We start from the raw sequence: 26,988 nt of genomic DNA on the forward strand, positions 1-26,988 counted from the left end.
GCCAATCAGCTGGGACACCGATGGAGCGTTGTCCAATCAGCTGCCCTCTCTCAGCTCATCGTCTAGTGAGAACGGGCGTTTGAGGGTGGGGTGACTCAGACGTAAAACAGCATTTTTAACACATTGTAACCTGCGGATTGGAGTTCACAGGTAAGTCAGATTTGTTTTGCTTAACAATTCCAGTGTTTAATTTGATCTATGACGTGCAATATGATGTGTAAATGCCAAACTCGGAGCGTATTTAGCTACGGGTGCCCGTGGTTCGTATGGTGATGTTACCCAGAGGTATAGGGCATATGTCGGCTGTCACTATTCTGTCAAAGCAGGAACAAAGTTAGCTCTCGTTACTGTAACTTTGCGGCTAGCTGAACAAGATGTACTACCGTTACTGTAAGTAACGTCTGGCTTCTAAAACTCTCTCTCTATATATATATTTTGCGTTGCCATTGTTTGACTATGTCACGTTACGTATGTAGCCTGCTCTCCAATCGTTTCTCATGTAACTGGCATTCTCAACACCAAGCTGTGTTAGCTTCATTCACGAGAATCACTGCTGCTAGCTGCTAGCTACGTTACGGAGTTGTTTTTAAAATTAATTGGCAAGACTGTCTCGTGTTTTCGTCAGTTAGCTATTTCTGAGCAGTGGCGTGCACTGGGACAGACGAGAAGAAGAGGGGGGTCACCATGGACCTCCTTGGTCTTTTGTCTTGAATGCAAAATTGTCCTTTTCCAATGCCAAAAAAGCACCCATTTCTTACACACATGTTGTATTTAAAGGGCTGGCGTACAACATACTAATGTAAAACATGAGAAAGCAGGGCTCCCTCCTCCCTGGTCCTGCCCTCCCTGTCTTCATTTTGATGAGGTTTAATGTTCCCCTGAAAGTGTTTGTGCACAGTCCTGACTCTGCAAACCCCTTTTCTCTATGTCAAGAATATTTTACACCCTGAATATATAATCTCCTTTAATAGCTAGCAAACCATTTAATCTTCCCAACCCACAATTCAGGATAACACACTGACCTCCTTGCAATTCTTTGAATGTTGAGGGCTGGGTCTGTTGGGTGGAGCTGACACCCCTCACCCACCCATTTGATTACCCTGTGCAGGCAAGAGCCTGGTAAGATATGAATGTAGAGAGCAAACACCGCTCTCTTTTCCTATCATATTAAAGAGTTTGTTAACAATGGCCTATGATTTTTTTTGTAGCCTAACACATATCATTAACCAAGACTGTAAAGCAAGCAACATGAACGTATAAGCAAAAAAGCTAGATTATCTTGCTTGCATGATGTGTTTCACCCATGTGTCACCCACCCAATTGTATCATAGCCACTTATCCCACTTACCCCAATCAATTTCAACAAATTTATCACACTAAAATACAAACCACAACATTTGTGGTGTGTATATGCATTGAAGTATCTGTTTTCTAAAGGGACAGCACTGGACTTACATAATCTGTCTGGTGCTTCATTTTGTTTCATTCTTCAGTAGGCCTGCAGCATATTTATCTATAGCTAAACTTTCAGTTCAACGGTCTTGAAACATTTAAGGCTATGTTCAGACATTATCACTGCGTAAAAAAACACAGCACTCTAAATCATATCAAACCCGGGGTTGTTCGGCAAAAAGGAACCTAATTTTCTGCAACACAGTGCAACATCATTTGGCAAAGCGCTGCCTTGTGTTTAACATTCCCGGTGGATTACTTTTCAGCATTGTAAAATCCTTAGTATTAAAAGTTATTATGTAGCTGTTTTGGCATCTCACAGGCCTTCATTTTCACAATTATATACTTACTAGTATGTAAAACAACAACGCTGTGCTGGCATTTAGTCTGAAAGCCCGGGAATACATTAACTGAAAGCTACGTCTGACAGATATGTCTTTAGTTTTTCATTTTTGAAAATAACTGCTAGCCCCTTGTTAAGAGCACCAAGGAGGACAACCCCTCTACAGGTGAGGTCATTATGAAAAACTGGCAGAGGACATGTGTCTCTCATGTTCTTTGGCTTCATAGTGTGAACATTTTGGTGTAAACAGACAAACAGGTATGCTTGACGTCTGTGGGGACACTAAAAGGCCCGTCAGACTTGACAGTGCATTTCAGTAACAGCCTAGCAATAGCTTAGCTGCCCAACTTAGCAGTGGCACAGTATGTGAGGAATGCAGTTGCGGCCCATGTAAAGAAGCAGCACAGATTTTCCTGTTTTTTTTGCTGCCCCTTAAAGCGTAACTCTCGCCAAAATGTAACCTAGGGTCTTTTTGTGAAAGTACCTGAGTCAAACTTTCATTTTAAAGCATATTTAGGACGGAAGAGCCACTTTTAAGATTTACTGTATTCTTGTTTTACTACTCTTTTTGTACTCTTGTAAACTCTGTGAACACAAACAATGCTCCAGTTCATGTGTAGATCCGCTGATGATACGTTGAACAAAGTTTCATGTTGTGTCGAGCCTTCTTAGTGTTTTCAAAAATAGCTATTTTGTAGGCTAGCATAAACGTGCCCATAGCTTTCCCATTCAAAAAGCCATTGACCAAAAAACAAGAATACGGTAATTCCTAAAAGTGGCGCTTCTGTCCTAAATATGCTTTTAAATGAAAGTTTGACTCGGGTACATTCACAAAAAGACCCTAGGTTGCATTTTGGTGATAGTTACACTTTAAGTTTGACCAATTTGTTGTGACCTGTCACACATTTGCTGCGTGCTGCCAGATGTGTGCTTGCCATTGTGGGATTGTGATAAGACCAATTTGCTGCAGTTGTTACTTTGTCTGAAAGAGCAATTAGCATTACTGTTGCAGAGATGTAGCACTACATGCATACAAATAAAAACACTTAATAGAGTAGCTTTAATGCACATTTCAGTATAGGGTTTATAAGTGCAATCACAATCAAATTATGCAATCCGTGGCTCATTTATCCTCTTTTCTGACATGTGATTTTTAAAAGCTCCAGTGTGATTAGTTTTAGCTGAATTAATAAGAGTGAAGATTTAAATTTTGGCCATAATTTCACAGCAAAACACCGTTGGAATTTGAATTATGTGTTGAAACGTCTTCAAAGCAAAGCTTTAGAAGAAGCTGACTTCAATAAGCTGTGGCTATACATAGAGAATGGAGAACAAAAATCCTGTCGAATAACCATAATAGGCTAAGTAAGTGTAGTAAGTATTGAAACTGGTGTAAGGCAACTCAAAGTAGAGGTAAATATAATATTGGATACAATTAATTAGAGTTTCTTTGTTGGACATTTGTCTTTTGTTTTTGTCAGATTTATCAGAGATCAAGAGTCTGTCTGTGTGCTCTGTGTAAAAGTTCATACGTTGTCGATAAAGAGTGACCTCACCTTTGGCCCGATGGTGGCACCAGAGAAACTTTTAAATGAGCACACAGATGATGACCACATGTACTTCTACTACATTTTAAAAGCCTTGACGGACAGTTTAAAATAGTATACCATTTTGACAAAGAAAAATGCAATTGAAGGGGTTGACATTCTTGTTGATAATAAGAAGCCCCGTTAAAGGCTTCTAAAGCATGCTTCCTTTCCACTAAGGTAGGGCTTTGATGAGTTGTACCAGGAAAAGCAAAGAGTGCGTATAATAAAAACATTTTGCTATTGACCTGACTGATGCTGATAAGGCTAGGCTACTTATCAGACCCTCAGCAATTTGGACACACACACACACACACACACACACACACACACACACACACACAAAACTCTACTTTGTGGTAGATCATGCACCAATTGAAGGCGCTAACGGGATTACATTTAACTGGAATTGTACCTCATATGATTTTCATGTGACAAAAGAAATTGATTGACAAAATTGATTGATTGACTCAGACTGACCCCAGAAACTCCAAACTGATAGTACATGAAAAAAATGTAAGGCATTACTGACCAAGCATGTTTGGACTGATGGTGATGCTTTAGATCGTTTGTTCATCTCAAAAGTATGTACCTGCATTTCTTTAATTGTCTCTGTTTTAAATTAAAATCAAAACTAAAAGGATTATCATAGAAGGTTGCCTTTTTAAAAAAAAAAAAAAAAAAAAAAAAAAGCCACAAACAAGTCCAAAAAACTGCAGGGAAAAAATGAAGGCAGTAAAACAACTTTACAGAATAATGCTGGATGTAGTAACTTTGCGCTGAGGCCTTAGCTGCCGGGGTGTCAGGCTCCTGACAGCAAAGGCATCAGCAGAATTAAGGGCTGTATGGTTTGCTATACTTAATCCTTAAAATTCATGTATAAAAATCAGCTATGTTGTATTAGCCCAATGTTATGTAGTCACCAAATCAGTATTCCATCATGCCTGTTAAATACATAGCCTGCTGGTCCACACATTGTAGCTTCTTATCAGTGTCACTGATTACTTACCATGTTAATATAAGTTGGCCTCGACTCATACAGATATTTTAATATTAGGGGTGTAATTATTCCTGGGACATTTTAACAGTTATCAGTCTCACAATTTGACAAAATATAATTTTAATTTCAATACAGAAAAAAAAACAAGTTGTAGCTGAGAATTTACCCCTTTTTTAAATGTAGTACTAGACTGGAATGAAACGGTGTAGTTTCTCTGAGCTTTTCAGAGCGGTTGCTCAGCAGTAAATATGACACACAACAAAACCAGTGTTTCACAATGTAAAATCAACAGATGTAGCAACACACATAAGGAGATATCTTAGCGACAACAGCACTGCAACACAACACCATGTGTATTTAATTGAGTTCTTTGGATAAACGATAAAGCGTAACACCCCATGTGGATATTTGAAAATTCATGCACATTTTACAGCTAAATGATTAGTCCGTTAATTGATTTGTTGGTCGACAGAAAAAGAATCGGCCACAATTTGGACAGTTCGTTCATTATTTAAGTTAAGTCATTTGTGCAAAACTGTACTGGTTCCAGCTTCTCTAATGTGAATATTTGCTGGCTTTTCTTATTCATTTTCCCCTATTTCATGACTTGATTTGAGTTCCCAGAGTCGGATTTCTTTTTCCAACCAGCAGTCCAAAATCCAAAGACATATACGTATAGTTATGTGTATATAGTTGTATGTATATAGTTATGTAAACCTGGAAATATTGACACTTGAAAAGCTTGAACCAAGCACAATTAATAGATTAACCTAATTGTTGCTGATAAAGTTTGTCATGTTAGAGCTGGGTGATATGACAATATTGTCAAAACAATAGAAAAATGTCTATTTTATATATTTTTCTATATCATTTCTATTACGATGTAAAAAAAAAAAAAACACGGCTGAACTGAGTAATGGCAATATTTACATAATGTGGACGATGCTTTCCATTCTGATCCTTGCACATTATGTTCATTTTGCACTCAAGTTCTTAATAAAATTTGAAAAAAACAGTTCTTCTCATTAATCACAAATTTAATTCACACAGGAGTATACAAAAATGGGCTTAACCATGTAGCTATTTCATATAGACAACCTGTATTTATTAATTGATGACCAGCAAACTTGCTATATTGTATAATGTTATCCAGATGTGAGATGACCTATGTCTGAGTAAAACATTTTGGCCATATCACCCAGCCCTATGTTGATTTACTAATTTATTAATCAACTACTCAGTGCAGCCCTACAACATTTTAGCATTTAAATTTGTTTTTATGGTGATATTGTAATTTGATTGATTGATTGATTTGTATGGTTAGTAATCATCAACACATTTTACTGCACTTCCTTATACACGGTGTTGCAATTATTGTCATCAGCACCACATGTATTAGGATCTGCCTGCTCTTCCTTTTAACTCACATCACATATATTGTGTGTTGTGATTTAATAATCACCTAAAGATTTGAAGGGGAGGTCTGGGTGGGCTGCATTTTCCTTTTAATCAAATCCATGCTTTCCAGTTGATTGGGTATTGTCTCTGAGTATTTGATGAACTGCCACAAAGTTGATCTGCATCTCAAAAGCGATAGGCATTGATCTGACCGGTGATAATGCTTTTTCTTAAGCACCCAAGTGATCAATGTAATTTGGAGTACTGAAATAGCCCACCATAAGGAAGAGGCAGACAACCCGTCACGTGGTACAGGGTGCAGCGACGTCATTAGGGCAGAGATTTGTGGAGAATAAGCAGACAAGGAAAGAGAGCCGGAGGTGCGGCACTTTCTTAGCATTTGCATCGTTCCTGTTGTTTTTTTTTTTTTTTTTCCTGGCCAGAGAGAGAACAGATTATCTGTTCAACATTTTAGAGACCCAAATGCCCGGTCCCACCCAAGCCCTTTCCCCAAATGGAGAGAATAACAACGACATCGTCCCGGACAACGGAACCAACATCATTCCTTACAGGAAAAATACAGTGCGAGGAGAGCGCGCCTACAGGTAAATCCGTGTAATGATCCGCATTTAATTTCATGTAAGAGCAAACATAATAATAAAGAGAGAAACAATGCTGCAGACAGAAACCTGCATTCCGGCCTCCTCGTCGTGTTTGGTTTTTGCTTTGCACCCATCCGCTATTCCCCCCCCTGTTATCTCCCAGTCTCCTGTCACATTAGCTCTCTGGATGTGGCGTAAATCTCTCTTAAGTTAGCTTAAGCCCTTCCTTTGCTGGTATATGGCGCCCAGAATTATAGCTGGCACCAGTATTATGTTGTCAAGTGTTTTGGTGCGCGATGGCACTGGTAAAATTTGGAGGGGTGGATTGTTAAATGACCGGAATACACAGACAGTCGCTGCTGCTGCTGTTGCTAGTAGTGTATTCCCCGCCGTGACATGACACTTCGCAGCTACCTAATAATCCCTAATATCACGATGTGCGTGTGTTTAGGGTGATGTTTTCATTTGTGAAACTCCTCAACGCCCTGCTGCACAAGCCCGATTCCCCCGCTGTTAAATCCAGGCATCAGCCCAGCCCCGGTGTCGGCTGGCTATCCCTGCCCAGCTAACAAAGCATGCTAGCAGCACACACATCCGCTTTGTTGACATGACATCGGCTGGCCCAGTTTCCTTCCTTCCCAGAGAATCAGTCAACCGAGGATCTGCTTCTGCAGTGTTGTGATAGCCCAACTTCAACGTTGAAGGGTTATTATTACCCTGCATACACTGGTGTCGGCTTGTGGATAGTTATGATGATGATGATTTAGCATGATTTAACACCCTATCAGTCGCTTCAAAAAAACTAATAGAGGGGTTTTAATGCAGCTGGCATGCTGTTGAATTAAGATGTAATGGTTACGATGCATACTTGATTTTAGTAAACGGAATTAAAGAGGAGTGCACTTAATAGTATATGATAAATATTTCTGAGGATTACTTCGTCACATATGCTAATAAACAGACCATGTATGCATGCATGGTCAAATCCGTTACCAAATGGACTTTAAATGACTGACTTCAACTTAATTGCTAATGTTTGTTAAAATGGGTCAAGATATGCATTGGTGATCTTAAATGTATGTGGCTGTTCTGGTATACCAAATGTGTGGGAAACACCGACTGAGGCCCCTTCCAATTTTTCTGTCACTAATGACAGTTTTAAGCACGCATTCATTGTGTTGTAGCCATACTGTTTAATTGCTTAATCTTTAGTTTAAGCATCAATGCTTGAGATGGCATATGGTATGTTTTTGGTCTATAGACCTGAATAGTGTAAGTGGTGCAGGGGCCCTGGAAGCAAGCAGGTAAAATTACATCTTTCCTATACAGCTTTGCTATGGCTTCTTTTTACCATGCAGATACAATCAGATGAAAGGATGCCTGGCCAAAATTCAAAGAGGACCTACAAGGTCTGCTACAACCTCACTGTTAATGTTGCAAAGCCGCACTGCTAAATTTAAAAAAATTGTTACCACCATACACCATAAGTGTAGTTATACTTTAGTCCAGTCTGTTTTGCCATAGATGGAAAATGAAAATGACACGTTTTTTACCATCATGCACCAAAGGGTTAGTTTATTATTATTATTGTATCATTAAAGTATGTTTTGTGTGTACATTGTGTACAGATTTAGAGCTGAAACAATTAGTCTATTAGACGATCTGTAGATAAAAAAAACGAAACAACAACAATTTTAATAACAAACCTAAGGTATAAGGAAATGGCACCTTTTGATTCTAAATGCATAATTGCTTTTGTTTTTAAGTGTTGTTGTTTTTCTGTTGCAGTTGGGGGATGGCGGTCAACGTATATTCTACCTCAATAACCCAGGAGACTATGAGCAGGCATGACATCACTGCCTGGGTTAACGATCTTGTCTGCCTAAACTATACAAAAGTGGAGCAGCTCTCCTCAGGTAAGAACAGAATGAAATACTTCTTTCTATCCTCTTCTCTCTGCTTGCACTGTGAACGTCAAAGAAGCTGTGGGAAGCATGTTTCTGAGATTACATCTTCACCTGTAGAGCACAGGGTTCACAGAATTCTGTGTAAGCTGGCAGTTGAAGAAACCTGTGGAAACATGCTCACCTCTCCCTGGCAGAGAGTTGTCTATAAATAAACGTGTAGCCTGCCATGTTTCCTGCTGGGACCAAGTAATCCAATTTTCAATCACTCTCTGCCCCCAGAAACACAAACATACCTCCCTTTTCTTAAATTGTAAACTACGTGTTTGATGTAGATTACCTCTAATGTGCTTTCGAGTTTGGTTTATGTGAGTTTTATCTGAGAGCGGCAACACTATCAGGTTGAGCTGGAATGGTGCCCTCTTTTTAAAATGGATAAAGGTCTAACTAGGCCTCAGTTAATAATAGCTATGTTACCGAGAATCTGCATTAATAGTTATCTTTTTAAGGAAACAGGCTCATTGATCTGGACTTAGAAAAAGCTCCTAATCTTTTTTTTTTTTTTTTTTTTTTCTTCTTTCTTTTATTCTGCTTGATTTTTTGCGGTAGGTCTTACGATAAATCTCAGTCTGATTTTGGGCTAAAGTTTTCAAGCAAGGGATTATGTAATCAACTAACTTTTTTTATGTCTTTAGGAGCTGCCTATTGCCAGTTAATGGATCTGCTCTTCCCTGGTTGCATCAGTCTTAAGAAGGTCAAGTTTCAAGCTAAATTGGAGCACGAGTACATTCATAATTTCAAACTGTTACAGGCATCTTTCAAACGGATGAATGTGGACAAGGTAAATTGGCTTAACCTGACTTTAATCCCTTTTCAAGGTATATGCAATTCAATTCTTGCTCCACACTGCATGTTCTTTGAGTAAACTGCATTAAGTCATATTTTGATTCTCTTTTTTTTCCTCTCTTGTTTCAGATTATTCCTGTGGAGAAACTGGTTAAAGGCAGATTTCAAGACAATCTCGATTTCATCCAGTGGTTTAAGAAATTCTTTGATGCCAATTACGACGGTAAAGAGTATGACCCAGTTGCAGCCAGACAGGGTCAGGATGCCATTCCCCCACCTGACCCTGGTGAGCAGATCTTCAACCTGCCAAAGAAGTCCCAACATGCAGCCAGCTCCCCTACTGCAGGTGAGCTTCATCTGCTGCAGAAAGGAAAGTGAAGGTTATGTTTGTTGTAATCTATCTACGACGTTCCACTTCCGGGATTGCTCTTGTTCTGCCTGAAATTCTGATGGATGTCAATCATTTTGGATGTCCCATTATCTTCCGCTTTTTTGTGTTGTAATTTACATTCTAGTGGATTTATGAGGGGTCTCTGCAGGGTAAATCCAGACAGCTAGCTAGACTATCTGTCCAATCTGAGATTTCTGTTCCACGACTAAAACAACCTTTGAACATACACATGTACCACCAAAACAAGTTCCTTCCCGAGGTTATTTTACTGCAGCATCATGGCTCCGCTCAGAGCTTAGCACAACCCAAGACAATTGTGATTGGTTTAAAGAAATGCCAATAAACCAGAGCACAGAGAAAGGTCTGACAATGTGAGACTATGTTAGTTGTGAACATTTCTTTTGCTATGCAAGTATATGTGAAATGTTTGCTGACACATGGCAAGTGATTATTATTTCCAAGCTCAGAACACAGACAAATTGTGTAATTCTCTGTGAGAGAGTTTCTAAGTTAATGACGTTGCAAGTCATGCATCTCTGAGTAGTAAAGCTTTTTATCTGCCGTAGGAGCATCAAGGTCGAGCTCTACAACCCCCAAGTCCTCAACACCAACATCCAGACCCTCGTCAGCCAAAAAGATCCCTGCAATTGCAACACCAACTCCTGCCAAAGGAGAGAAAGAACTGGAAGCACAGGTCACACAACTAACCGAGCAGGTATGTTTATAAAAAGCTCAACTTTTCTCTTTTTACTTCCTACACTTGTAAAACCGCATAGTAGTAGGGCTGCAGCTTATTAACCGTTTTATCATTAAGGTGTTGGTAGTCTATATAAACAACTTTCCACTTTCGGGATTGTTCAGGTGCTGCTGGAACATCCGCCGGACGTCCATAATTTTCGGCCGGATGTCCCTTACCTTCCACTTTCTTTGTGTTGCCATTCTAAACTCTGGTCAATTTATGAGGGCCTATCCACATACTGTAGGTCTTTATCAATAAAACAGAAAAAGTAATAATCCAAGTGCAGACACTGTACATGGCTGAGTAGGTTTAAAATGTAGAGCTGTACATCAGTAAAATAGAAGTCATGTCATTTAGTTGTCCATTTAGCCAGTCATTCTGAAAGTGAGCTGGAACTTGTTTGTCGTGTGACCAGTAGCCAGCAAAAAACAACACAAAGTATTGAATTTATAATGGTACCAAATGAAGATAATGCAGTTTTACTTGACAAAAATATGAAATGATAAAAAATAGATCAATAGATTCTCTAAACCATGATAAAAAGGTAAAGATTGAGTTTCAATCCATAGAATAATCAATCAACATACTCTGGATGTCTAGTTACATGTGATGTGTGCACTTCAAACAGCTTTAATCAATATTTTATAAAAACAATGTATCAAATGACGTGTGAAATGGGTGAGTCATAGTTATGAACCTAGAGAATTTTAACCTGAATGCATCCAAAAAATATTATATTGTTGCTGGTTTAAACATTGTACATAATTTCTGCTTTTAATTTCTCTAATACATGTCAAAGTCCTTTTTAACATGAAACAGTGTCTCAAAATTAAGGACTTACATCAGTTTAATGCAAAACTGTGTGTGTTACTCATCTGATGGTTGTATTTGCGAATGGTTTTTCTTCGCCTTTTGTCCAACCAAAGTCCACATATTTGTGTGTTTTGATATTGATGCTAAAATTATATGTAATCTCTCAATTTAATGTTTGTAGATGAATACATTAAAGTTGGCACTGGAAGGAGTGGAGAAGGAGAGGGACTACTACTTTAGCAAGCTGCGAGAGGTGGAGCTGCTTTGCCAGGAACATGGTGAAGAAAATGCCCCGTTTGTCGAACGGCTAATGGAAGTCCTTTATGCTTCAGACGAACAGGTCAGTCTGTGACCTTCGATTGATCTAAACAGGAATCAGGACAGTATGAGGCTGCTTGTTTTTTTCCTGCCTTAGATACGTTGTTGCAACAGTGTACGCCAGTAAAACATGCATTCATCCTGGTGGTAAAATCATGTGAAAGTTATTGTGCGGTTGACAGGGATAAGAAGTCAGTCTTTGTGTATAATCACAAGTGTGCCTTGGTGCAGGGACGTGGGCAGACATTTGGAGGGGCTATCTCGAAAAAAGGCAGATTTAACTTTAGTAATGATTGGGGTATTATTGTATTAATGCAGCCACAACAGCAAAAAAACACATAAAAAAAAAAAGAATGAAAGAAAATTATATTATTATTTAGGCTCTTTTACCAGAGGGGCCAGGCAACAATAGTAACAATAGCCTGTACCTGTGCACGTCCGTGCCTTGAGTAGCACTAGTATTAAGTGTGTGTCTGTCTGTCTCTGTTTTTAGGAAGGGGCAGAGCTGGCTGAGGGTGACGGACAGGAAGTGGACCAGCAAGCCCATGAGGAGGCGCCAGATGATCAGCAGGAGGAACAGGATGAATACTGACTGCCATCGTCCCTCACTGCAGTCAGACCCTTCTTTTTCATATGTGAGAACTGTTAAAGGATTTTCATTTTTTCCTCATGGTTTATTCTTTTGTTCTCCCCAAGACTGAGCACATGAAACCACCTCCTGAATAGAAGCACCATCACCGTTTTTTATTTTTTGTATCCCTCTGCTCACTGTTCGATTGTTTTTTGTGACTTTTGGTGAACGGCTGTGGCAGGTTTGTGGTGACTACCTTCACCAGCAGAACACGTTCAGACCATCACAGACGTTTCCAAGAACTGTGTGGGTGGAAAGTCAATCAAATCCTCCTGTAGACATGATGAAATGCTGAAGTTTAGACAGGTAGCTGTTACCTGTCAGTGCAGCTTCTGTCCTTTTTATTTTATTTTGTTTTTTATTTTGCATATCAACAATATTAATCACAAGAATGCAATAAGCAAAGCCCTGAAAGGGCTCGTAGTAGCTCTTATTTAACCTCCTTCCATATGTTGCACTGACATTTGACTCTGTATTGGACAATCTGTCCATAGACCCTCACCATATTTATTATTATTAAGCCTTAGGAATAGTGTGAGATTCTGCATTGCATCCTCATGAAGGAGAACAATACCGTCAATGAATTGTGAATAAAATGTAGTATAATGCCAACTTAAGATTGTTTGTTTGACAACTATCCTCACAAATGTGTTATTCACACCATACATACCATAGTGGTTTGGTAATAGTTAACTTGGTATGCCATGAACATTTGGAAGGAAGAAACATTATTGTGGACTAGTCTTATTACAATTCAGCATTTTTAGTTTTAAACCTCAGCTGGAACTTGTGGTCCGTTCAGATTTCAGATGTGTTTTTGTTTTGTTAAACCACAGGTCTTAGGGAGAGTCGGTTCACTGAGTAATTTGCCATGCTATATTCCAGTAAGTACATTGTATACCCTTTCTTAATATTGCATTTACTAATATTGAACTGGGCAGTGCACCATAATGATTCAGTTATATATTATTGTATAAATGAAAAAGAATGTAAACATGTACTGTCAATAATTAATGAATGGTAAATGTGTTTTTTTTTTTTCATGTCCCACTCATTATGCATTCCCCCCCAAAACCGTGTTGCATGTTTGCATTTTATTTGTGAATAACTTGACCTGCTTTTTACATATTTAATAAAAAAAACAGTATGTTAAGTGAGCTTTTTGTATGTTTAACCTGCTATTTGAAAGATGTTGAGATTCGGATGGATTTGCTGTAATAAAATTACATTTTGAGTCCCTGGGAGTGTTGTCATGTCACTCCAACAGCAGCAGCTAGCCATTGTTAAAGTTATCAGAACTTTATTAAGTTATGTGCTGCAACTACCAATAATATAATAATACATGTCTTCATCTGAGGCTGTCTTTCTCTATTCAGAGTACCACACACAGCAAGACATCATGCAAGAGAAAGTGAGCAATTTACATGGAACAAGAAGTATTTCATTTGAAGATAATTTCCCATAACCTGTATTCAAATGCAGAGAATGCTTCATACAAGCAAGCAGTGTTGGAATAGGGGCTCATTTTTTTCCTTAGTTAAAAGTACTAATACAACAGGGTGAAAATACTAAAAACATTTATGAAGAGTGTTGTAATTGTATCGGATACAATAATCAGCATTTTAATGATAATCCAGGTGGATGTGGAGCTAATATCAAGGGTTAATTTGCAAAAACACACCTGTGGTTTAACAAAACAAAAACACATATATATCTCGGAATATCAATCTGTTGGGTTATACATTTTAAGAATGGAATGGCTTGTATGTTTTTGTTTTTTGCAAATTAGTTCTTTGACTATTAACTACTTTATATACTGTTGGTTACTTTTTAAATCTGTAAAAATTTAGAATATTTTCATGATAATACTTAAGGAGTACTCTAAAATAGTACTAAAGTACAGTACTTGAGTAAGTGTACTTAGTTACTTTCCACCACAGTCATTTTTAATCAAAAGCTCACGCACGCACACACGTGCGGACTGTCTCTGGTCCACGCTGTTGATAAAATCAAACACCCCTCTTCAGCTAGAAGAACTATGTGCTGCTGTCTGACATACGTTCATCAAGCCCTTCTAGGTTGGAAGCTAGCTTTTGTCCACAACTTTTCACTGCACAAGACTTTCCTATGGAACATACTCATTAGGAACAAATCCTTATTTTTTTGCTAACTGGTTCCAAAAAGATTTAAATCACATTCATAATTTTTTTTGATTAATCTGGTGAAATGCTTTCCTGTGAACAGTTAATAAATATACACAGTTTTACAATTCCTTTGAAAGAATTTAATTCTTTAACTCGTGCAATTCCAAATGGTTAAATTCTACTCATAAATTACTTAACCTATGATGTATGTCATATATCACAGCCTTTACTATCATTGGATGGAATTGAACTAACAGACATAAAGTGTAACAATAAGCATATTCGCTAAATTTTACAGGAAAAGAATACAGTTGTGCCAAGAAGCCAATTTGTGTGGAGATCAAAAATTGAGAACGTTTCTAACAAAGCTAAGGAAGTACACCTCATAATCTTACATAGCATACATACCCTACTAATCACCTTGTTACTAGATTTGCCAATATTGACTCTTCCTGTCCATTTTGTAAACAGAATATTGAAACAATGTCTCACCTTTTTGATTGTGAAATTTCCAAAAAATTTGACAGATTTGGAGTCTTACTTCTTTGAACCCACCAACTTTGTCCACTCCTTTAACCTTAAAGCTATCATATGCTACTATGATAATTCAGATAATGGTGCTCTTGAGTATCTAAATAATTTTGTTCTGTATGCAAAATTATATATTCACAAGCAGAAATGTATCATGTCATAATTTTATACCTTTTCCCACAGAATTTAAATCTCTATTTAAGTCACTTAAAACGTGGGATAACAAGAAAACTATTAAAATTGTGGATATTGTATTTTTTTCCTGAAACCTCTGACTAACTACACCTTTGTCTTCTTGCATTTTTTGTTTTGTCTGTAATGTACTGTTTTCTTTTCTCGTTACATTGTATTGTATTTAGTTTTATTTTTTAGTTTTTTATTATTATATATATATATGTATTTTTTTATCTCCATACGTTTGTACACTTATTGTTCATGTGCTAGTATTGCTTACCGGATTCTTTGTATACTGCATTTTGTCAATAAAAAAAAAAAAAAAAAAAGTTTCCAACGCTAGTAGCTAGCTAAGTTAGCAACCACCGGGACACCTCGCAAAGATGGGTTAATAAAAAGGGATTTGACGTTAGTGTTCTGTGGACACACATTAACTAACGTAACAGCTGGTGCTTAAACTTACTCTATTTGTCGCCATGTCTTCCAGAAAGGTAAGGAACCTGCTAGCTAGCTAAATTGCTAGTCAGTTTACGCTAACTTTAACTTTAGCTTTGGCAACCCAATTTATCTATAGCTTCTGCCAACAGCTGACTGGGGTTTACCTGTCAGTCAATTAATGTATCGTTAGATTTTCAGATACAGATATACCATTGTTGTAATTTCATCTTAAAATCTGATGCAGGACAGCCCACAATGAGAATCGGGGCTAAATGAAGAACTAGCTATCAAACCAGTTTGATAAAGTTTGATTGAGAAATAAAGAGCGTTTGTGACGTGACCCCTCTTTCCTCTATCTTCAATTTTTGTAGCGTAAAAGGTACAACGATATAAAGTGTGTTTTCTTTCCGGATGATGTCAAAAATGGTTTACCAAAAGTGGGAAGAGAGCCACCACTTTCATCTGTGTCTTCCGCCAAGAGCTGGGAGAAGCGTGGAGACAGTTTTCTGGACACTCCAGTGATTCAGGTTGATAAAGTTCTGTGAGATGCATCATGGTGACACAATAAACACCCATATTAATCAATTTAACGTTACCACAACCCCCAATCTTTATGATTTAACATTGTTTTTGTTGCAGAACCTCAAGTCATCAGGAAGGAAGCTCTCTGACATAAGAAGGTTGGCTCAGTCCCCTGCTTTAGGTAGTTGGTTTACTCTACAATTTGCTGTCTGTGCAATATATTGATATGTTATCATCAATGTAAACATATTGTGGGCTTTCTCAGTAGGGCTGGGACGGTATGCGTTTGTCCTGATGTGATTCTTTCACGGTACATGGGTGCCGATTCGATTTGTAATGCGATATTCATTTATTGTCATGATAGTATTGAGTATTGTTATTTTCTTTTCCTTCTTTAACAAAAACAAAAGTTGAATAACACACTTCTAGACACCATAAATCATGAGACCTTTCTAAAAACTAATTGTTTTCTAGAAAGAATGCACTTCACATGTCAGTCAGTCTAACATTTATTTCATTTGAAAAGAAGTACAGTACCTAACATGTATTTTCTGCTTTCCCTCTGTTTTGTTGTAAACTGATCTGATGCAGTCGCTGTAAGCAGTACCGTATAAACAGAAAATGTTTAGGTGAATTATTGTAAAGAAATAAATTGATTTTGGGGAAAAATAACTGATTTTTAAAAATCGTTGCAAAAGAAATCATGATAATTATGACTTTTGATTTTCTTTCCTACCCCTATTTCTCGGTAATATCCACAATTTTGTTATTTAAATTAACCAAAGTATTATAATTATAATGTTCACATGCTTACTAAAATGACATTCTGTTTGATATATGTTTGGACTGAACAGTTGATTTCTACTAGGGCTGACCATCATACCTACATTTTGTTTTGTGTCGATCAAAATGTGGTCATAACACAGTTATCAAAAATGGTAAAGCTTTGAAAGATGTCATTGATAGTTTGGTCAGATTTGTTTATTATTCTTTCATCAGATGGTTCCTGATTTAAAATTCAAAATTGGCCAGATTAACACTATTTTACGGAGGCTTTTGTACAGATGCTAACATTTAATATTTGAGATGTCTTCCACCTTTTGTTAAAAAAAAGGCTTATAAGTAAGGGGTCGAGTTTAATTTCAAACAATACCCAACCCTGTGCTTAATTAGGTTTGGGTGCACATGTGGGGAGTGTAACCACTCAACACTGTGGATATGTCTCTATGGTTTTAATTATTACAATTTAACAGCCACCTCATCAATTCTTTCTCTTGTGTTGTGCCCAGTCCAGACCAACGCTGTTCACTGTAATGAGGACCCAGTGCACATTGCGTGGAGCTCCAGTGACAGTGAACATTCTGATGATGAGAACCAGAAGCAGCATCTCTCCAGAGTTGTGCAACAACATCCTCAGAGACTAGGGAGACCCACAGCTCCCATTCCATCCTACACAAGAGCGCTGCGCATGCTCAGCACTGATAAAGGTAAATTATGTCCGTTGTGACTTTCTGAGTTGCTTTCTTAAGTCTAATACTACACTAAGTCTAGAATACTCAATATAGACTTATACATATTCTTAAAGGAATACTGTAGTTCACTTCAAATATATGGAGAAAGATGTGTCTTTGCTTTCTTGCAGAGAATTAGAATAAGGAATATTCATACCACTCTTTTTGTCTAGAGAGGTATCACTATTCTTGTCTAACTTGTGGCAAGAAAGTGAATAAGCATTGTTTCCGAAATGTCAAACTATTCCTTCAATCAAAATCCACTTACTAGCTTTTTTCCTGAGCGACAACTGAGTTTTCTCAATTGTCACGGCGGAGACTCCGTTGTCATACTGTGACCTAAGTAAGTAACTTTGATCACTTGATAACAACTGAGCTATTTCCATAACTGATAGGATGTCAGATGTGATTAAAAGCCACAAAAAAGCTAGTAAGTAGACCTTGAGTTAAAAAATATATTGTCTAACTAATATCCATTGTTTTCATATATTTCATTTCTTTCTTTAGATGACCTTCCTGTTATTGACACAGACAGTGATCTGGATGAATCTGATGCTGAAAAGGACAGCGGGCAACAAATCTCTGACTGTGAGTCGGAGTCCTTTGACGAAAAGCCAGAAGATTTACCTCTTAAACCTTCAATTGTGAGTGAAGTGTACTTATTCTGATACTTTCTGTTGCTTCTGACACTATTACTCTGGGTCAACAGATTTTCATTTCTTAGATAAACCCTAACATCGGATCGTGTCCCCTCCTCTTGCAATTTCCGCTATCGGGGCTTATGCCGCCAATACAATTGTGATTGGTTTATAGAAATGCAAACATTCCAGAGTGTTTTTTTCCCCCCTATCCTTGAATAGATAGGCAGTGTAGCCAGACCATATTCAGCGCTGACACAGCACTGGGGAAATAGGTCTAGCAATGCAAGACTAGACACCGGGGCTGAATCTCAGTTCCCTTAAACTGCATCCACGGCTCCTCCATGGCCTTCAGGAGCGAGGCGCTATCAAATAGAAAAGTGAGATTCAGTCTATGAAACATTTAACACATAACACACAAGGGTGTTAGGTGTTTTAATGAACACTAGATGGTGCCACACAGCACAAGTAGTGCCATATGTGTCAGTACTTTTTTTTTTTTTTTTTTGAAGTCCATCAAGACAAAAGTTGATTTTCTGTTTACTGTGCCATCAATTTTGACTTACATGGCATGAATGCATACGTTTAAGTATAATGTAAAAGAATACTTGTTATTGTATTCTCTTTTAAGTCTTCATAACAGTGTTTTACATGTTAAATGTTTAGCCATTATACCACTAGGTGGAGTATTGCAGCCATGTTCCCATATCCTAAAAGGGCCTGACAGGCTCAAACTGGCATTGCATTGTGCTCTTTCTGGGTTCAGGTTCACAAGCTGTAGTAGAAATAAAGTGCTGAGTGTTCAGGAAGAAGCTGCTGCTTATTAATTGATCCAAAGCAGGTATTAAAACCGTTTGGAATGCATGAAAATGAAACCATTCTACTTTAATGAAGACAATAGTTGCTTGTGGTCCTCTGAGACTCAAAGGCGTAAAGAATTAAGCCATTTTAACAGTCTTTTTTATTAAAATCCAAACGCTGTAGAGCTGCAACGGCAACGCAGGTAAATAATCAATTGGCAGAAGATCAATTGGCTTTAATTGACTGTTAAGTAATTTTTCAGCCAGAAATGCCAAACATCTGATGGTTCCAGCTTCTGTAATGTGGGAATTTACTGCATTGTTTGAGTTACATTACAGTGAATTGAACATTTATGGGGTTTGGACCGTATTTAACAAACCGATTTAACAAAATAAGTCATTCAATGACATCAGCTTAGGCTCTGAGAATTTGTACGGCTCTCCGAAAATGAAACCAGAAAATAATCAGCAGATGAATCGATAATGAAAATGATCGCTAAAATACCACGTAATATGATGCATACACTGTGGTTTACTGAACACACTTCTCATGCTATTTCCTTAGACAAATAGATTTGTCTTAGGCATAGTAGTCAATCTTGTACGTGCCCTCCTGTATGCTTTGGAGAATTGGATTGACTGTTCCTACTCAGAAGTGATTCAGGAGCAGTGTTTGTTAAAGGCAGGGCTGGCATTACAGAATGTACAAGGAGTGGTGAAGGTGTTTAAGACAACACAGTGCTAAGTCGTTGTAGCTCACATTTAGCACATGTGATCAGCTAGATGTGAAGTTTATGTGGTTGTGTAGATAGCTGTTTTGGAAAATGTCCTTGAACAAGATGGCTATGGTTGAAGCCAGAAATCAAATGAATCAGCACAGTACTGTGCTAATTAAACTTAAGATGCATTTAAGTAAAGGTATCTTGTGATAAATCTGAGGTTTTTCAGGGTGTATGTCAAGAGGAAGCCTGTAGACAGACATCCCTCCCCCCCACAGACCAAGCTACTTCCCCTTGTCACAGTTAAATTTGCTGCTATCAGCTCTCTGAGGTCAAACAAGACTCAAGATCACCTAATATGAGGCTTGCGGTCAGAGGCCTACTTCAAAGACAGAGTCTTATGGGTCCTAGTTTTTCCAATTTGGTTATACTAAAATGTATACATGTTGTATTTTTGATTGCTCATCAATCAAGTTGATGTTTTGTAATGGGAATATCCTTTAGTTATATAGCATCTTTCATAGCATTTCAGTCAAAATAAGGTAGATTTTGATTCAATTAAAGCAGCAAAGTAGAACCTAGTTTACATTTTTTGGCTGCCCGGAAAGCTTGGTTACACACCGCCAGTTTTAAATCAAACCGGATCTAACAGGATACAGAGGCAAAAAGTCCAAGTTTATTACTCCAGATAAATGTGCGGCTGACTCACTCTGCATATGTCTGCCAGGTTTCTGTGTTATTGTACTAGCGCTGAAAGTGGATAGGCGGAGCTGTGAGGGCTACTTTGCATCCTAAGGCCAAAGAGGATGATGACCTCTCAGATGAAGCGTGTCCCACTCTGCTATCATCAGCCGCTTAAAGGGTCAACAACCTCCACCACATCTGGGCTCCTCTCTAGATCAGGGCCATGTCAACAGAGCAGGGCTATAAACATCTTTTTACTACTGTTTGTTCAGGACAACCTGCGAGTGGATGAGGCTGTGCAGAGCTGTGTACTTACAATGCTTTCAGTGCCGGGTGAAAACATTTTTGAGCCAGGGCCAGGAACATAGTGTTCCTTTTTCTCTGTAGCTGTTTAGTGTGTGACGTCTGCTGGCACTCTGCCTAGCAGGGTCAAGTTGATTCAAATAAGAGAGCATGTTGGCTGACAGAGCCTGGTATGCTGGTCTTGTCTGCACATGACAGGAACTCAGGTTGCTTGTGGATTTTTCCATGAGAACTGATTCCCTCAGGTGCAGTGAGCAGTGATACAGCAAAAAAAGATTTTGTTTGCTTTGTAACCATATCTTGTAAATGAATCAACCTGATAGTGTATCACAGTTTCACCACTAAATCTTTTTTTGTGTCATTTTTTTGTTGATGTATTTTCTTTTTTTTGGTCCTGTTTTTATGTTTATGTGTTTGTTTGTTTGTTTGTTTGTTTGTTTGTTTGTTACTTGTTTTGCCTTCCTGTAAAGCACCATTTGGTCCCTTGAAAGACACTACAAAATCCAAGCTATTATTATTATGAGTGTACCATATCCACCCACAGTATTATTGAGTTTATTGATTTTATTTTATCTTTTAATGACTATGAATATACTGAATGCTGAGGCCATTTTAAATATCTATTTTATCTTTAATTGAACACTATGTTCTAATGCATTTAAACATGACCACATGACAACATGACATTATTACTAATAATATTATGTTTATTTATTATATATTTTTTTGGTTAATAATAATTATTACTTCATTTCCAGATGACAGAGCTAGAGATCTCAGGTTACGTGTCTGATGGCGAGAGTATTGATGGCACAGTGACTTTGAGTAGACGGGACTCTCCTCTCCAAACTGGTGAGGGCAGCAAAAAGTCAATCAGTGACTGGGTCAGATCTGCTCAGGCGATGCTGCAGACGCCTCAGAAACCGCAGTCCAAGATGTTGTCCAAGACTCCTGAAGACTCCGCCAAAAAGAAAAGGAAATTTCAAAGGTTTGAGATTTTATATATATTTTTTAAAGTCACATTAGTGATGCCACCAAATCAGCTCTTTGTACTGTGATACTGATTCTTATATCTCAATAGGGCTGCACGATTGATCTAATAATAATTATCTGCATATTCCTTGATAATCAAGTAAAATCATGATACCATTGTATCAGACCAGTCGTCATTGCAGCATTGTAAATCGCAATATGACTTTTTCTCCAAATCATGCAGCCCTATATCTTAACGAAGAGTATCTGCTGAGATCTATTTGCGATCCAATACTAATGTTACCAGTTTACTACAGCGTGGGGAACATGAGGTAACATGAGGCCAGGGATTGATGTGGCGCTACAAACTGAGTCAGTTACCTGCTGTGACTGAATGAATGTAACGGATTGTGTAACACAGAATTTTATGACATTATTGTAGCTGATACCTGGTTAATAAGGTTAGTACTGGGCCAATATAGATCAGTGCATCTTTACCACACATTATTATATACAGTAAATCAAGTGTCACAGTGTATTGCCTCATTATAGGTGCAATCAAACGAACGAGACATATTGCTTGCTGCGAGACGACCGTCAGACTTTGTTTCCACTGCAGAACTGATGATGAAAGGGACACCTGGTGTCATGATGTGGGTGCTGAATGTCATTGCCGTCTCCAAGCCCACCAATTCTGACAGATGGCTATCTGTAGTCTTTGACAACTTGTGTTTTTTTGCATCAGACAATCTTGTTCTTTGAAATAAACAGTTTTACACATGCTTTTGTTCTTGCGTAACGTCATCTATTGTACCTTTGTGTTTGTTTGTTGCATAGTGGAGGACTGGCTGAGAGGCTGAATCGACTCCAATGCAGACAGAGGTCAGCTGTTAGCTTCTGGAGGCACCAGTCCATCTCTGACACCTCAACAACAGGTGATCCACTCACAAAGCAACTGGATTCTCCACAATTACACCCAGGAGGCTGTGCACATTCACCTCTGAATCACCATTCACTTTTAACGCTGAACTTGGATTTGTGAGTGGGATGAAGCCCGTCTCTGAGCAGGTGTGATTCTTTTTATTGTGATCATATGGAGAGGCCACGGTATGTGAAGTGCCGGCTTTAGGTTGATCACTGTGGCTCTGAACATCGAACTCAATATGTAGGTGACAGGAAACTGCTTGCCTAGTTCTTTTTTCCTTTCCGTGGTGTACCAAACACCTTGTGTTCTCTCGTTGTTAAGTATCGCCTATATAATAGGACCCAAGGTGACAGTTGATTGTGGAAAAAGAAAACACCCACCGTATCCAACTTAGTGTTTGTGGCAAGCGTTTGATTAGCATAATGTGTAAAGAATTAAAGCGTGGAGGATTATTTTGACTTGACCACATTTTTAAAACTCCAATTCATTTTTTTCGTTAACGACTGCTTCTGTTTTCAAACAAAGTCAAAGTGCGTGCAGAGTAAATAATTTAATCTTTCCATTAGAGTTTGTTATTTTTTATATGTTCCACTCCCTGGTACATTCTTAACAATACATACCACTGTTACCTGGCTTGATCATGCTGTTACAGGACACCTGTTTATCTTTGTTGCTGTAATTTTGGCGTGTGATGCAAGTGCACTCGCACAGGCTTTGAATTGTTGCCCTACATAAGGCCCAGCCTACAACTTATCAGGTCATTCTAGGCCAAGAGGAGGACCTAAAGACAGTGTTGGCCTACCGCCCAGGGTTATTTTGATGATTTGTAATCTGGGATCTAAATGCACAAAGCACAAATGAAGCACTTCAAATTCATGTTTGGACAAATGCATGTGAAAACTTCACTCAAAATCATTTTTTTTGTTCCCTTTTGATATGATTTACTTTTATTATATTAAAATCTCCCCTCTGGCCACTTTCAGGGGTTTTACGGCTTTACGTCACTGAACTGCAAACACTGTGAGCTCTCGTGGTGCAATGTTCACAATTCAGTGTGTTTACATACAAAATGTACATGCAGCCAAGTTGCTGTCTTATCTCAGTTTGATTTACAGCTTCAGGACATTGTCTCGATTTGCTCTTCTTAATTAGCTCTGTTGGCTGTTGTTGTTGTTTCTGGCCAAAAAGCACAGACGACACCATGGTAAAATTCCAAGTCACTCGGCATGATTCACTGTTTCATATACAACTCATTTTGAGTCAATAACAACTTCACAGTTATGCAGTGCGAATTGTTCTGATGTTAAAAGCAAATTACTCAATTACGCATAATGAGTCCCACAGAGAGCAAGAGCGCACTCTTTTACGTGCGCCGGCAAGCACACACACACACGCACACACGCACACACGCACACACACGCACACTCAACATCTGTGTTGTTGTTGCTCTGTTCTCCAGTGGACAGGCCTGGCGTGCTGGTGCTGGAGGTGCTGGAGGTTCAGGAGGAGTGCAGCATGCAACTGGCGCACTGCGAGCACCACCGGCCTCCCGGAGAGGGCCACCAACACAGTATCCCTCTCTCTGAGGTAAAAGCTTGTATGCTGGTGTTGTTCAACAGAGAGACTGCTGCCCAGCTGACTCCTGCACCCAGAGATATCATCCACATATACCCGCCATGGTGAGAGGATGCAGTACGTCATGCTTTAAAGTCCACCTCCACTTTAAAATATGTTTTGCTTATTGTTACTTTACCTGGATGTTCGAGCTTCACTGTGCAGAATGATGCATGTGCAGAGTTTGAGACTAGAATTCTAGACTAGAATGGGCTTTTCCCTTTTTATTTGATAGTGACTGTGGATAGATGGGAAAGAGAGGAGAGAAAGTGGGGATGACACGCAGCAAAGGTCCACAGTCAGATTCAAACCCGGGCCGCTACAAGATGCTCTCAACTAGTTTTTAGCCAATGTTATGTCCGGTATGCAACTTACAAGTGTGACGAGGAAACTTGAAACCTCCAGTGGAAACACACTGAGTCTGGACTTTTCATTAAAGTAGGAGACATGTTGTTTGTGTTGTCAGATGTCATTGCCCATGGAAAAACCGTATCAGACACAAATTCTAATTCAAAGCAAGGTTTTTTCTCAACTGTCTAAACAAAAATCACATTTTGCTGCAGTTTGATTTGAATATTTGGTGCTGCAGGGCAGTTAGCAGGGTCGGAAAGGTCTGATTATTATGATTATTAATTAATCTGCTAATTATATTCTTGATTAATCATTAGGTCTATAAAATGTCTGTAGTAAAAATCTACTGATCAAACTTTCACTTCCGTTTCTTGATTTTGGCACTCTAAAAAAACGAAAAAGTTACACAATATGAGACTGACTCACTATGCACAGGACTAAGAGTAACCGCATCTGGTAAAATAATGCTGAGGAGACATACTGGTTGACAAAATTCAACACTTGAATATACATTCAACATTGAAAAGAAGTTTAAAATTAATTCTGTAGAACTCAGAATACTTTTAGGATTGAAGTTTAAAAATCTACTTTTCTCAGCTCACAATAATAAGCAGCAAAGGCCCAGATGTGAGAGGGTGTAGAGGCTAGGAGGGGGGCAGGCGTTTGTGTGTTTTCGTGATTGTTTTGTAGTTGGAGTGAGGCGGTGGTTGACTCCAGCTGTTGGGAGTTTAGGTTGAGTGTACTCTGGAATATCCAGGCTGGCGGAAGCGCAGAGGCCTCCTCAGCGCTCTGACGTCACCAACAGCTCCAGGGAATGCTTCACATTCCTCTTCCTGGCAATAGTTAGGTCATTTCCAGCAAACCGGGGAAAAAAACACAGGATTATTTTCTGGAGCATTTGGGAGCAGAGTGGTTTGGAGCCAAAGGCCTGAGATTGAAAACACATGGTGGTTTGAAAGTATCTCTGGCTTTAGCACCTCTCCTTCCCTGTTGTATTCTATTCCTGAAGTCACAATATCAAATAGTTCCCCCACCAAAACACTAACTTCAGTCACTTTACTCTTTCAAAGAATTATTTTTCTTTTGAACAAGCATCCTTAAATCTTCTTTTGTTTATGTAAATTGATTTCAACCTTAAAAGCTTTTGGTCTATATTTTAAATTAATCAAGATTTTAACTCAAAAATAGTAAAGGAAAAAACAATAACTAAACAGTCATAACCAGGACGTATTGATGACAAGTTGAATATTCTCCAAAGAGATAATCAAAATCCAAGAGCGACTGGACAGACTGATATGGGAAAAACCTGGAATTTAGAGCATCAGGGCTTCTGGTAAAATTCTTCTTATCAGTTTCCTGTGTGGCACTCATAAGGGGTTAAACTCCTCCACGATTCCTGCAGTGAGTAGGTTGGCTCCACCCACCTCCCACGCCTTGTTGTTAGTGGGCCGAGACCTGAGCGGAAATACCTGCAGGGATTATTCATTTACGGGCTGTGACGGCAGCAGCCGGCTCCACACCTTCACTCGGATACCTGTCTGATGATGACCTCTGCCCACTCACCTGTTCACAAAAGTATCACACTTCCTGTGTGGGTGTTGGACCTGTTCTCGTGAACTGTACGTTCCGCTCTCTTAACATTACAGTATGGCTGTCACTGAAAACTCATCTCTGCTCAGATGATGGAAAGATAAGCGTTTTATCAAAAGTACAAATACTCATGTACTGTCACGTACTACAATTTCATGTGGTACAGGTGTAAAGAGTACTTTACTGTTAAAGTTGGTTGAAATGGCACTTATTATAACTGATTTACATCCAGCTAGGTAATTTAATGCATAACATTGCATGGTATATTATAAACTAATCGTATGTTTTAGGTTAGTATTAATCTGAAAAGTAGCTAATAACTTCATCTATACTGTTGTTGTCAACTATATTCTCAAGTACATGTTGTGGAGTAAAATGTGCAATATTTCCTTCAGAAATGTAGTGCAGTATTAGGTGGCATAGAATAGAAATACTCAACTTAAGTACAGGTACTCCAAAATGGTACTAAAGTACAGTACTTGATTAATTATACTTAATGTAAAATAATGTTACTGTCCACTAAATTAAAAAAGAAAAAGGTTTCCATTGTAAAATAAAATAGCAGTTTCAAAAGCCACTCTTTTTGGGGGTGTTATTATGGATATCTAGCTAGCACTGCACATATTGATAATTTGTATTATGTATTGCCATTTTCAAGTAAATATTTAGTCTAAAATGTTAAATTGTTGTGCCCCTACTCTAAGAGTCCATATTTCCTTTACCATACAATTCATTGAAAGACAAGCAGATTTTACAAAAGTGTAACCTACAGACGTTAGGTATGTTCACATGATACATTACTAAAATTATTGAGATGTCAGAATACCTGCAATATCATTTTCAGTTAAAGGACTAATGGATGAGTTGTCCAAGTGTCTGCACAAGCATGGTAAAGCATACAGTATGTACTGGATGTGGCATATGCATAACATTGTATTAGTCTTGCTTGGCTGCGTAAAGTGAAGATGGATAAAACAATGCCATGAACATGTGTGTGTACTTGAAGGCAGTCAAGAACAAAAACTTACAACAAATACTTTGTAAAGACT

The 26,988-nt window shown here is 38.4% G+C and overlaps 2 protein-coding genes across 4 annotated transcripts in view; both read left to right on the top strand.

Annotated features, from left to right (window-relative positions):
* Window positions 1-13,181, top strand: mapre2 (microtubule-associated protein, RP/EB family, member 2). 2 transcript variants are annotated; one of them, XM_032530422.1, is made up of 8 exons: window positions 132-150; window positions 6,223-6,384; window positions 8,170-8,297; window positions 8,981-9,126; window positions 9,261-9,477; window positions 10,089-10,237; window positions 11,256-11,414; window positions 11,886-13,181. In XM_032530422.1, exons 2-8 carry the CDS (start codon window positions 6,263-6,265, stop codon window positions 11,982-11,984), a joined length of 1,020 nt encoding a protein of 339 aa, XP_032386313.1. In that variant the 5' UTR covers window positions 132-150; window positions 6,223-6,262; the 3' UTR covers window positions 11,985-13,181. The 2 variants fall into 2 exon arrangements, with proteins under 2 accessions (XP_032386314.1, XP_032386313.1); XM_032530423.1 differs by lacking the exon at window positions 6,223-6,384 and having other exon boundaries at window positions 1-150.
* A 1,981-nt stretch (window positions 13,182-15,162) lies between these two features.
* The window catches only part of spidr (scaffold protein involved in DNA repair), a 33,909-nt gene continuing 22,083 nt past the window's right edge, over window positions 15,163-26,988 (top strand). The window contains exons 1-8 of one of the 2 annotated variants that reach the window (XM_032530420.1): window positions 15,163-15,363; window positions 15,682-15,837; window positions 15,950-16,013; window positions 17,122-17,319; window positions 17,851-17,987; window positions 21,246-21,475; window positions 22,297-22,394; window positions 23,844-24,063. In XM_032530420.1, coding sequence (XP_032386311.1) covers window positions 15,349-15,363; window positions 15,682-15,837; window positions 15,950-16,013; window positions 17,122-17,319; window positions 17,851-17,987; window positions 21,246-21,475; window positions 22,297-22,394; window positions 23,844-24,063 — 1,118 coding nt within the window. In that variant the 5' untranslated portion in view covers window positions 15,163-15,348. The remainder of the gene's footprint in view (window positions 15,364-15,681; window positions 15,838-15,949; window positions 16,014-17,121; window positions 17,320-17,850; window positions 17,988-21,245; window positions 21,476-22,296; window positions 22,395-23,843; window positions 24,064-26,988) is intronic. The other variant, XM_032530421.1, reaches the window with a different exon arrangement.

Source organism: Etheostoma spectabile, chromosome 12, assembly GCF_008692095.1.
Source record: "Etheostoma spectabile isolate EspeVRDwgs_2016 chromosome 12, UIUC_Espe_1.0, whole genome shotgun sequence".
NCBI lineage: Eukaryota > Metazoa > Chordata > Actinopteri > Perciformes > Percidae > Etheostoma > Etheostoma spectabile.